General features: G+C 38.9%; 1 protein-coding gene across 1 annotated transcript; it reads left to right on the forward strand.

The window, feature by feature from the left end:
• Positions 1-8,658: 8,658 nt before the first annotated feature.
• LOC119332327 (ethylene-responsive transcription factor 1-like) lies at positions 8,659-10,974 on the forward strand. Its single transcript, XM_037605507.1, has 3 exons — positions 8,659-9,010; positions 9,978-10,676; positions 10,756-10,974. The coding sequence occupies exons 1-2, from the start codon at positions 8,692-8,694 to the stop codon at positions 10,643-10,645; spliced, it is 987 nt and encodes a 328-aa protein (XP_037461404.1). The 5' UTR covers positions 8,659-8,691; the 3' UTR covers positions 10,646-10,676; positions 10,756-10,974.
• Positions 10,975-12,845: the final 1,871 nt, after the last annotated feature.

Consider the following 12,845-nt stretch of genomic DNA (forward strand, 5'->3'; position numbering starts at 1 on the left):
AAGGGGTCTCATAGAAGCGGATGATAGTATTTCTGACTGTCTCACTGAAGCTGCCACATTTCAAATGCCCTATGCACTTAGAAGGCTTTTTGCTACAATTTTGGCATTTTGCGAAGTTACAAATGTTCGTGCATTATGGAATAATCACTTTGAAGCAATGCCTGTCGATTTTCGTAGGGAGAACATAAGTGATGAAGCAATCGAGAAACTCATTCTTGGAGATATTCGATATTTGTTATATTCCATGGGAAAGGACATCAAGACCTCTGATCTTCCAGATCTATTGGATGCCGATGATCTGGACAGCTTAGAGGCGAGATAATTGAGTGAAGAAATGTCTATTGAAGTTGCTAAAGAAGACCTGGAGCTGCAGGCAACTTTAAACAATGAACAATATCTTGCTTTAGATGAAATAATGGACCACGTCTTGAACCAGAAGGGTAAGGTCTTCTTCATCGATGGTCCAGGAGGTACAGGAAAGACGTACCTTTATAAAGCTTTATTGGCAAAAGTAAGATCAATGGGTTTGATAGCCATTGCAACAACAACATCTGGCATTGCAGCTTCTATCATGCCTGGTGGTCGGACGACCCATTCCAGATTTAAAATAGTAATAAATGTTCAAGAAGATACTGTGTGCAACTTCAGTAAGCAGAGTGGGACAGATGAATTACTTCGAAAAGCATCTTTGATAATATGGGATGAAGTTGCCATGAAAAAATGGCAAGCAGTTGAGGCACTTGATAGATCCCTGCAAGATATTACTGGTTGTAGATCAGAATTTGGAGGTAAAGTAATTGTCTTCGGAGGAGATTTCCGACAAGTCCTTCCAGTAGTTAGGCGTGGCACTAGAGCCGAAATTGTTAATGCCACTCTCAGAAAATCTTATCTGTGGGAGGATATAAGACAAACAAAACTCTGGCGCAATATGAGAGCACAAACAGATCCATGGTTCTCTGATTTTCTCTTGAGAGTTGGCAATGGCGTTGAAGAATCAATTGGTGGTCCATCTGACATATCTACATCATGTAATTAATTGACAGGTACTGGTCAACATAAGCGTGTATCAGCATTCCTGGACAAGGGCAGTGGACGTAAGAGAAGGAGAATGTCTAATGGGGCAGGTCGTAGTAATAATGGAAAGGGAACACATGAAGATGGTGTAGCCAATGAGCAGGAAGACCATGACAGCACCATCTCTGTTCCAGATGGTTCTTTTCCTGCCCTAGAAGGTAATACAATTATCACGGTGTACCATAGCTATTTCTAATGCATCGATCAATCATCGACATTACTTCTCCTAAATTATTATTTTACTGATTGACAAATTGATGTATAGATGAAACAAGGCAATCTGAATATATGACTGAAGATGATGAGGGTTACATATTTGCTGGACATGGTAAGCATTAATGTGTGTTCTTAGTATAAATAATTATTACTACCATTGCGACACAGTTTTCTCACTATTAAAAAGAATGAACATGAATGGATTGCGTATTATCATATCGAGACCAAAACCATGCAAATTGTGAAATGCAAGAGGATCCCTTTGATTGTATATATCGGAATGTACCAAGTGGCCATCATGTTTTGGAGCCAGTGCCTAACTGCACAAATTGCAATGCAAAATGGTTCCAGTATGAGAATCCAACATTTTGTTGCATGGGTGGCGAGGTCAAGATAGTAACTCCATATGTTCCTGATGAAATGCGCCGACTATAGACAAGTCAAGATCCTGACGCTAAGTACTTTCAGGACAATATTTGGTACTTCAATTCTCACTTTTATTTTACCTCTCTTGGTGTTATCTTGGACCAGAGATATTGCAATAAAAAGTCTGGTGTTTACACTTTCCATGCACAAGGTCAAATTTATCATCGAATTGATCAATTGGTTCCAGTAGAAGATGGCCCTAAGCATTTACAACTATACTTTTATGACACTGAATCAGATTTGCAACACAGATTTCGTTATTCTCCTAATCTTGATAAAGTTCTCATTGGAAAATTGGCGAGCATACTTTCATCTAATCCTTACGCCCAGACATTTCGAAACCTTGGTTCAGTGTCAAACCTTGATGAGTATCGAATTGAGCTCAACACAGACATTTCTTTAGATCAACGAGTATATAATGCACCAACTACATCACAAGTAGCAGCAATCTGGGTAGAAGGAAATAATCCTTAGGGTCACTTCGATAGGAGTATAATGGTATATGGTAAATCAAATGATCCACAATACATAAAAGCGTACGATGGCTGTTATGACCCACTTTCATATCCACTATTTTTCCCAAACGGGGAAGTTGGGTGGAACTTGAAAATACCAAAAGTGAGATCAAATGTCATTGTTAATAAGATCAATCAAGAAGATGACTATAACAAAGAAGATAAATTGTGCCGCATAATCAACTCTCACTTATATTATATTTTAAAAGTTATTTATCTGAATGAAAATGTTTTCCATTATGGGGATGGAGTATAACTCTGGTTCATTTGTTTCACCAAGGGAATACTATTGTTTCAAACTACAAGTGCGACCGAATGAATTTAATGTTTTGCTTTTTTGGCAAACGACTAACTCAATAGTACATTGTTGATATGTACATTAAGATTGAGTTAATAAGATTGGCATTCTACCTAAAACCAGCAAACCAAAATCTTATACGAGCAGATTTATATCAAGGGCTGGTTGATAGTGTTGTTGCGGGTGAGACACGTGCGTGCATGATTGGGAAGCGTATATTGCTCCCACCCTCTTTCATAGGAGGCCCACGGGACATGAGGCGACGATATCTAAACGCCATGGCTTTGGTCCAACGGTTTGGAAAACCAGATCTATTTCTTACAGTGACATGCAATCCAAGTTGGGAGGAGATAACAAAAGAGCTCGGACCAGGACAATTAGCACAAGACTGGCTAGATTTGGTAGCACGAGTATTCAAGGCAAAATTGGAGGATCTTAAGAATCTTATATTTAAAAAGATTTTTTTTGGTGAAGTTGCCGCTCACGTGCGTGTTATTGAATTTCAAAAGAGGGGGCTACCCCATGCACATTTCTTAATAATCCTAAAGTCGGATTATAAGATAAATAACCCAGATCAGTATGATCAAATTATATCAGCTGAAATTCCTGACAAAAACAAGTACCCAGTGTTACATGATTTAGTTATTAAACACATGATGCATGGGCCCTGTGGCGTTCTCAATAGTAAAAATTCCTGCATGCAAAATGCGGAATGTAAATACCATTATCCCCGAACATTCTCAGATGCTACATTGCAAGGGAAAGACTCATATCCAATTGATAGACGCAGGGATGATGGCCGTAAAGTGCGCATCAGGGGATCTGTTTCGGATAATAGATGGGTTGTGCCATATAATCCATACCTACTTATGAGATATAATTGCCATATAAACATCGAAGTTTGCTCCAGCATCAATGCTGTTAAGTATTTATTTAAGTACATTTACAAGGGTCATGACCGTGCCTCTTTTATTGTAGAAGCCGTAGAAGGTCAAGTTATTGATGAAATCGCGAGTATAGAGATGCCCGCTTTATATCACCTCCAGAAGCAATATGGAGAATTTACTCTTTCGACCTGAGTGAGATGTCTCCTCCTGTTCTATAGTTACAAGTCCATTTGCCAAATATGCATTTGGTCCGTTATAAAGACTGTGACAATTTGGAAAATGTGATTAGTATAGAATCATCTTCCAGGACAATGCTTACTGAGTATTTTACAATGAACTCTATCGATCCTTATGCTAGAAACTTCCTATATAAGGAATTCCCTAAATTTTATACATGGTAGAGGAACCACAAGACATGGAGACGACGTACCAAGAGAATTCAAATAGGTCGACTTGTGGCTGCTCACCCTGTAGAAGGTGAACGCTATTAGTTGAGAATATTGCTAAACCATGTGAGGGGGGCTACATCTTTTCATGATTTACGTACTGTTGATGGTGTTGTTTTCTCCACATTTAGAGAAGCTGCAGAGAGAAGGGGTCTCATAGAAGCAGATGATAGTATTTCTGACTGTCTCACCGAAGCTGCCACATTTCAAATGCCCTATGCACTTAGAAGGCTTTTTGCTACAATTTTGGCATTTTGCGAAGTTACAAATGTTCGTGCATTATGGAACAATCACTTTGAAGCAATGCCTGACGATTTTCATAGGAAGAACATAAGTGATGAAGCAATCGAGAAACTCGTGCTTGGAGATATTCGATATTTGTTATATTCCATGGGAAAGGACATCAAGACCTTTGATCTTCCAGATCTATTGGATGCTGATGATCTGGACAGCTTAGAGGCGAGATAATTGAGTGAAGAAATGCCTATTGAAGTTGCTAAAGAAGACCTGGAGCTGCAGGCAACTTTAAACAATGAACAACAGCTTGCTTTAGATGAAATAATGGACCACGTCTTGAACCAGAAGGGTAAGGTCTTCTTCATCGATGGTCCAGGAGGTACAGGAAAGACGTACCTTTATAAAGCTTTATTGGCAAAAGTAAGATCAATGGGTTTGATAGCCATTGCAACAGCAACATCTGGCATTGTAGCTTCTATCATGCCTGGTGGTCGGACGGCCCATTCCAGATTTAAAATACCAATAAATGTTCAAGAAGATACTGTGTGCAACTTCAGTAAGCAGAGTGGGACAGCTGAATTACTTCGAAGAGCATCTTTGATAATTTGGGATGAAGTTGCCATGACAAAATGGCAAGCAGTTGAGGCACTTGATAGATCCCTGCAAGATATTACTGGTTGTAGATCACAATTTGGAGCTAAAGTAATTGTGTTCGGAGGAGATTTCCGACAAGTCCTTCTAGTAGTTAGGCATGGCACTAGAGCCCAAATTGTTAATGCCACTCTCGGAAAATCTTATCTGTGGGAGGATATAAGAGAAATAAAACTCTGGCGCAATATGAGAGCACAAACAGATCCATGGTTCTCTGATTTTCTCTTAAGAGTTGGCAATGGCATTGAAGAAACAATTGGTGAAGGCTATGTGCATTTAGCTGAAGAGATGGTTGTAGGTTACACACATTCAGAGACCTCGGTTAGTAAGTTGCTAAACGAAGTATTTCCTTCACTTGACAAGAATGGAAGATTACCGTCTTATATAAGTTCTCGTGCCATTCTTTCCACCAAAAATGAATACGTGGATGAATTAAATGTGAAGCTTATAGACCGATTTCCTGGAGAAGAAAAGGTCTACTATAGTTTTGATTCAGCAGTGGATGATACTCACAATCACTACCCACCTGAATTCCTGAATTCTCTCACACCTAATGGCCTACCTCCACATGTTCTCAGGTTGAAAATAAATTGCCCTATGATCTTTCTTCGGAATTTAGATCCTCATAATGGATTATGCAATGGAACAAGGCTTATTATGAAGGCATTTCAAGATAATGCTATCGATGCTGAAATTATTGGAGGACAACATGCTGGAAAGCAAGTATTCCTTCCAAGAATACCTTTGTATCCTTCTGAAGATGATGTGCTTCCCTTCAAGTTTAAGAGAAAGCAATTTCCAATTCGTGTTAGCTTTGCAATGACAATCAATAAAGCTCAAGGTCAAACAATTCCGCATGTTGGTATCTACCTTCCAGAACCTGTGTTCTCTCACGGTCAACTATATGTTGCATTGTCCCGAGGAATATCAAGGCAAACAACAAGCTTGCCAAGCCAAACAGGGATGTCGACCCATCAGGAAAAAGTACCAAAAATATTGTCTATAAGGAGGTTTTGGCACGATAAATGTATATAATGCATAACTGTCTTTGTTTCATATATATGAGCATGCTTTACTTTGTCTCATAATATTGGTACGTTGATAATTGTTGAGATTTTTTTATAAATATGCGCATATATTAGAATCATGAATAACATAGGCCTTATATTCTAATATGTTCTACAGATATATGAATACATAATGTTTTCTGTTCAGAGAGAGCACGAATGGAGTATTGTGCTACTATTGTCAACTTTTTTGTTTGCTGTAGTTCTAAGTTTGTGTCCAAAAGATCATCAACTAGATCAGGATCCTTGTTTCATGTATAATACACCGAACATTTTTTATGTGCAAACCATGAATTTGATTTGCTAAGCTGGAATTTGGTCATTTATGTTTTTTGATTATGCTAGGCTTAGATTGCACAAAACCATGTTCGACATTGCAGACTGGTTTTATACAATATAGAAGGTGTTATTTTTATATTGTCATTGAATGCCTCTTCACACATTTTTTGGTCTCAATACTTAACTTGATACACTCTCATGTTGGCAGGGTCAATTGGAATCTTATGCCTTTATGGATCATGAACTTGAAATGAAGGCTTCTGGTGAGCTCTAAGCATCCATGCTTCAGGCAACATTACTATTAGGTGCCAGCTTCATTTTGGCATGAGCTACCCTCTTTAGTTGTGGATTTGAAAAATGTTAGTAAAAGAAGTGTATGTACCTATATGTACTGTTGTACGTGACATAGCTGTCTATCAACAATATGTGAGATCAACCCTGAAAACAAACTCAGCTCGCAAATAGCAATAATTGTATGGTGGGCGATTCTGCCATGACCTATTTGGTTATAAGTTATTGATGTTTGACTTGTAGCTGTGAGCACTTGTGTTGTTGCATATTGTAGTTGAGCTTTTGCTTATGTTGTATAGTAGGATACATTTTCCAAACCTATAGATGGATGAGAAACAAGGGGTCTAAAAATAGAAATGATTATTTTCTTTTACGTAAATTGGACCCTCTGCTATATTTTAGTTCCATCTCAACTGGTTACTACGTGCAAAGCACGTGCAGTTTACTAGTACTTGATAGTAAGTCAATGGGGGTAAGTAGATATGTATAATTTAATCATAGAGTTATAGAGTCATCTATAAGGGGATATTGGTTGAATATTAAGCAAGATACAAGGTCAATGTCATGTTCTTTAAAAATGAATGTTGGATCTCCATATACATGGTTAGATCAAGAATGTGATGAGAAAATTACAATGCTAACTTATAATTCATATAATTATCGCATAATAATGCTAACAATTGCACATAAACTACATGATAGTAACTTAATGGAGTAACTGTATTTTTATTTGAGAACAACGAAGTAAGTAGCTATGAGTGACTTACAAGAATCTTGGAGTTACGCACAATCATTTATGAGATGATTTTGATTAAACATTTGGTTTGATGAACCCGCCCAATAAACCCGGATGAAGTGAGTATGAAAACAATAGTCATACTACTTGTGTGTTGTACAATCTTGAGCTAATTAATGGTGTAACTAGCGAGTGATTTGCAAAGATCTTAACATTACACACAATCATATATGACAAGATTTTTGGTAAAACATTCGACTAGATGAACCCGAATGGAGATGTATGACAATAGTAGTACAATCATACTACAGGTGTGTAGTATAATCTTGAGCTAGTAAATGGTATAACTAGCTATGAGTTATTTGCAAAGATTTTAGCATTACAAACAATCATTTATGAGGCAATTTTTAGTTAAATGTTTGATTTAATGAGCCTATCCAATAAACTTAGGCGAAGAGACTACAACAATAGTAGAGTCATACTACAGGTGTGTTGTATAATCTTGAGCTAATAAATGATGTAACTAGCTATGAGCGATTTGCGAAGATCCTAGCAATACATACAATCATTTATGAGAAGATTTTTTGGTTCAATGTTCGGTTGGATGAACCCATGCAATAAACCAATACTGAGAGTGTACGACGGTAGTAGTACAGTTGTACTACATCGCGTAGTATAATCTTGAGCTAATAAATGTTGTAACTAGCTATGAGTCATTTGCAAGGATATTAAAATTAAATACAATCATTTATGAGAAGATATTGGTTAAACATTTGGTTGGATGAACCTGTCCAATAAACCCAGACGAAGAGAGTACAACAACAGTACACTGATACTACAGGTGTGTAGTACAATATTGAGCTAATAAATGACATAACTATGAGTGATTTGCAAAGATCTTAGCATTACACACAATCATTTATTATAATATTTTTGGTTAAATGTTCGGTTGAATGAACCCGTCCAATAGACCCAAAAGGGGAGAGAAATAGTAATAGTACAGTCATACTATAGGCGTGTAGTACAATCTTGAGCGAATAAATGACGCAACAAGCCATGAGTGATTTGCAAAAATCTTAGCATTATACACAATCATTTGTGAGACGATTTTTGGTTAAACATTGAACCCATCCTATAAACCCAGACGGAGAGTGTATGACAATAGTGGCACAATCGTACTACATGTGTGTGGTAGAACAATCTTGAGCTAATAAATGTTGGCTTGCCTCCAAATAGATAAAGTCAAACATACATCCATCTATTCATACGCGAGGCACAATGCAAGAAATAGCAGTTCTCTCAAGGGAATAGCACGCAAGATTCCCAAAATGCTCGCTTTCGGAACCTGCCTTGTGCCTTCCTCCCACCGCACGACCCCTCGCTGACGTGTGGGCCCACCACATGTCCTCTTGCACCATCACGCGGCCACCTTGTATATAGGGGACTGGCCTCACCCCCACCTACCAACCCACACCTGCTGCCTTGCTTATTAAAAATCTTTGTACATTTACCAATTCCGACGAGGCCCCTTCCCTAACGACGATTGCGACGAGGTATCAGCAACCATCATGTTTGGTAGAGCATTACTTGCCGACATCAAGGTTCCCACGGTGACGCGGAAGGTGATGGAGGTCATGGTTCAGCCCGAGAAGAAGAAGCCCCAGCAAGGAGGTGGCGGGGGCCATCGCTTCACGCGGCACGGCGGGCGCAGGGGACTCAGCCTGGACTACGATGAGGAGGACTTTGAGGCCGATTTCAAGAAGTTCTTGGCCGACTCCAGGGACTATGACTTCGAGCTCGGGTGCGGTGGGGTGGCCGAGAAGGATGATGACTACGAGGAAGTCGAGACCAAGCCCTTTGCCGCCATCAAGAGGTCCCTCTCCGAAGGTAATAGCCCTTGGTCGCTTGGACTAGTTTTTAATCTACGTATCATCACCTTTAGCGCTTGACTATGTATTACCTCCATCTTGGTTTATTAGTCTCCATCATATTCTGGGTCAAAGTTTGACCACATAATTAACTAGTATAATATTAATGCATGTCATAAAAAAATATATTGTTGGATTCTTATTCGAGTGTAGTTTTAATATTATTTTTGCTACGTTTAACTTATATTTTATTGGTTAAAATCATGGTAAAAAAGTATGACCAAAAATACAAGGGGGACTGGTAAACTAGGGCGAAGGTAGTAGAAATAGGAGATTGTGTGATTGGTTCAAAAACGGTTTGGTCGTTTGGTTGGGTAGGATGAGAATTTTTTGTAGGGGTGGCTATTGGAAGGCTGTGTTTGGGCGGTGTTACACCTGTTTTTAGAGATTTTATATTGGATGTGCTATCATGGAGTAATTTGGGTGAAGGGTTAGGCTTTTCCATTCTCTATTGTGTTTGATTAGTAGCTTATTTCTGCCGAGGTCTTGGCCTCTTGAATTGTTTCCTTGTTAGATGGTTGTAGGTGTGGCTGAGCAACCGAGGATTGTTCTAGGCTTGGTTCATTTATTAGTCTAAATGATTACTGTACTAATCATTGAATCAGACTGAAAAAGAATATCCTTGATTTTGCATCGTCTATAATGCAATTTGTAGATTAATAATTGTAGAATGATGTCAAATATTTATAACATGAGGTCTATTTATCAGAACCTTGGATTTTTTATTAAGTTGTGACTATTATTTTTATTTATTTGTTTTGTTTGTGACTGATGATGTTTTCACCCGAACCCGAGCCATCATGGTTCGGTGTTCATTATGATTATTATATTTTTCATTTAAATTCATGAAAAAATTATTTACTATGTGTGAGAGAAATTTATCTGTGTTGGTCCCTCTTAGCATTGACATTGATCTTCTATTGCAGATGACTTAAGCACCATGCCTACTGCTGGTTTTGATGGTCCTGCAGAAAGGTCAGCAAAAAGGAAGAGAAAGAACCAACTCAAGGGTATTCGTCAGTGCCCCTTGGGTAAGTGGGCTGCTGAAATCAAAGATCCTAGCAAGGGTGTCTGTGTCTGGCTCGGTACTTTCAACAGTGCTAAAGAAGCCGCAAGAGCTTATGATGCCGAAGCACGCCGAATCTATGGTAAGAAGGCCAAGGTTAACTTTCCAGAGGAACTAACAGGATATGTCGACTTTGCATCAATCCAGCCACTTGTTCCTGCAATAAACTCTGCTGCCCCTGTTGAAGCTCCTATTATGGATATGTACTCTGACCAGGGAAGCAACTCTTTTGGCTGCTCTGACTTGGGCTGGGAGTATGAGACCAAGAGTCTAGATATATCATCCATTTCTACCATTACCGAAGGAGTAGAATCTGCGCTTGTCGAGAATAACACCTACAACTCACTGGTGCCTCCTGTTATGCAGAATAATGCTGCCAGTTCTGAATCTTGGATGAGATATCTTATGGATGATGATGTGGATGAGCTGATTGATAGCCTAGTGAATTTTTATGATCATCAGGATGTCGTTGGCAACATGGACCTTTGGAGCTTCGATGACATGCCCGTCTTTGGAGACTTTGTCTGAGGGATTCAAACCTTGTATATCGGGACAACGGGTAAGCCTTTCCAATTTGGATGTTCAGTCTAAGGTTGATAATTTTTTCATTACATTGAAATTTTTGTTCCGGGTTTCAGGAATAAGACTATGGGAGATTGGGAAGCACCCTATTGTCACGTTCGGCCAGCATATGCTTATGTCCAAGCTTAGATGCAAAAGAGTTGCATCTCGAGTCTCTTTTGTAATCGACCCTTTCCCTAGTTCATTGTCTCTGTGTGGCAGCCGTTTAGTAGATTGATGAACCATGGTATTTATCTTTTGTCAACTTTTATGTCATAACTACCATTTCTGAATGTGAACATCATGAATCTGTGTTCAGTTTGCTTTAATTTGTGTGCTTGATCTCTTTTTCACTTTAGTTGTGGCTGTTTAGTTGGTTATATAAGTAATTTATATACTTTCTAATTTTTTTAGCCTAAGAGTATTTGTTAAATATGGATTTGCCTGGCTACTTGCAGAATTTTTGCTGTACATGTGTGGTAAGTTTATGGTTCTATGCATCATATTGATCCAGAGGCTGAATGTTTCAACCTCTTTTTCAAAAAAGGGTGTGGTAAGCCAGAGTGTCTTCTATATTATACCTCTTCACTTCAGACTCTGGCCAAATATGTTGGAGCTAACTATCTCAACTCAGTTTGTTTCTCTTGGTTAATTCTCACAACACACACAAACCAATGGAGATAGAAGATATTTGCGGATGTACTGCTTCATCACAGCCGAACGTAGTTTCTTCTCTCTATTTCACTTGACATAAAGCAAATATGATGACAACTTAAATACTAATTGCCATTTAAAAATACTTGAAGCTAGTGGTGTTAGTGGTCATTACAACTATAAAATGTCTTTGCTTTATGTCCAGTGAAAAAGCATCCTAGCTAACTCAATGCCTATGCATGCCACTGCATATCCCAGCTCACATGCAGCAATGCGCTTGATACATCACGACGCCCGCATCATGCGGCACCTTGGCAACTCCTCGATACATGCCTTTCATCCAAGCCATCAATCCTATGTTTCGCACATACATCTACTAATATGCATTGTCCCTGCAGGACACTAATTCATGCAGAAATGAAATAAATATGCAGACACAAAAAACATCAAGACTACAGCTAACAAAATTAACTAGATTTACTAATCTTTGTTACTAGATGTGTGATCATACGGAGTCGTTCTTTCCATGTGTAGTTCGTCTCACCGATGTAGTTCTTACATAAGCATTTAGTGGTCCGAATTCATGAGTTGAGGGATCTGTTCCATTTCAATGCATTTTTAAAGAAAAGCATTGCATTGTCCCTCAATCCCTCTTGATGTGAGAAACCATGTGAACCACATATAAGTTTCACTTGATTTATTACTAGAATGCTCACCAAATTGGTGGTCTCATGCCACTTTCATGTTAGGTCTTTGATTTGATTTGACGTTGGCATAAGTAATGCACGTCGCCTTCTTACGATGAGTATGTTATATTATTAGTACTCGACAATCACATGGCATTCACCAACAGTTGGTTCACCTAGGTAGTTTCCATGGAGGCAATTTTGTTACTCACGTGGAGGTTGGGTTTCGTTATCCGTGCAATATCATGAAGTAGGTCCCTGTTGTAACCAGCTGTCTGTGAAGAACTACAAGTTTATTCCCTTGATACAGCTACAATAATCGAGAAGGTAGAGTATAAACTTTGCAGTAAGGAAGTAAACATGGTGGCACATGAGCTAGAAAATTTTAGTTTTATCTAAAGTTTCTTGTACGTGGGATGATGATCCCCCTACTTTCATTCTTGGTCAATAAACGATGTAACTATTAATCACCATTAATAAAGTTAGCCATGATAGTCATTGCTCAAAATAAAAAGGTGTCTATCAAGTACTGATAGTAATTAGCTGTCCGTGAAGAACTGATTGCCACTTACATGCTTTTCGCACTCTCCTACTTCTACGGAGAAGGTGGATGGCCCATGCGCGAAATGGCCACAGAGCAAGATATGAAGACAACTTCTATATGAATACCGAAAAAGGCTTTTGCCCCGCTTTATATATAATGCAAAGTCAACAACATCCTGGTACACACGCACTCCACCACAACACACGCACACACCCAAGGCGGGATACAAAGGCGTTGAGAGCAGCAACACGACCCCTAGCACTACAAGAGCAACCAGGGGCTC

This window comes from Triticum dicoccoides, chromosome 7A, assembly GCF_002162155.2.
Source record: "Triticum dicoccoides isolate Atlit2015 ecotype Zavitan chromosome 7A, WEW_v2.0, whole genome shotgun sequence".
NCBI classification, from domain to species: Eukaryota; Viridiplantae; Streptophyta; class Magnoliopsida; order Poales; family Poaceae; genus Triticum; species Triticum dicoccoides.

Bases quoted from the DNA above. Each gene is read 5' to 3' on its own strand.
- LOC119332327 (XM_037605507.1), top strand. From the start codon at position 8,692: ATGTTTGGTAGAGCATTACTTGCCGACATCAAGGTTCCCACGGTGACG. The intron at 9,011-9,977 runs GTAATAGCCCTT...CTTCTATTGCAG, and splicing joins CAAGAGGTCCCTCTCCGAAG to ATGACTTAAGCACCATGCCT.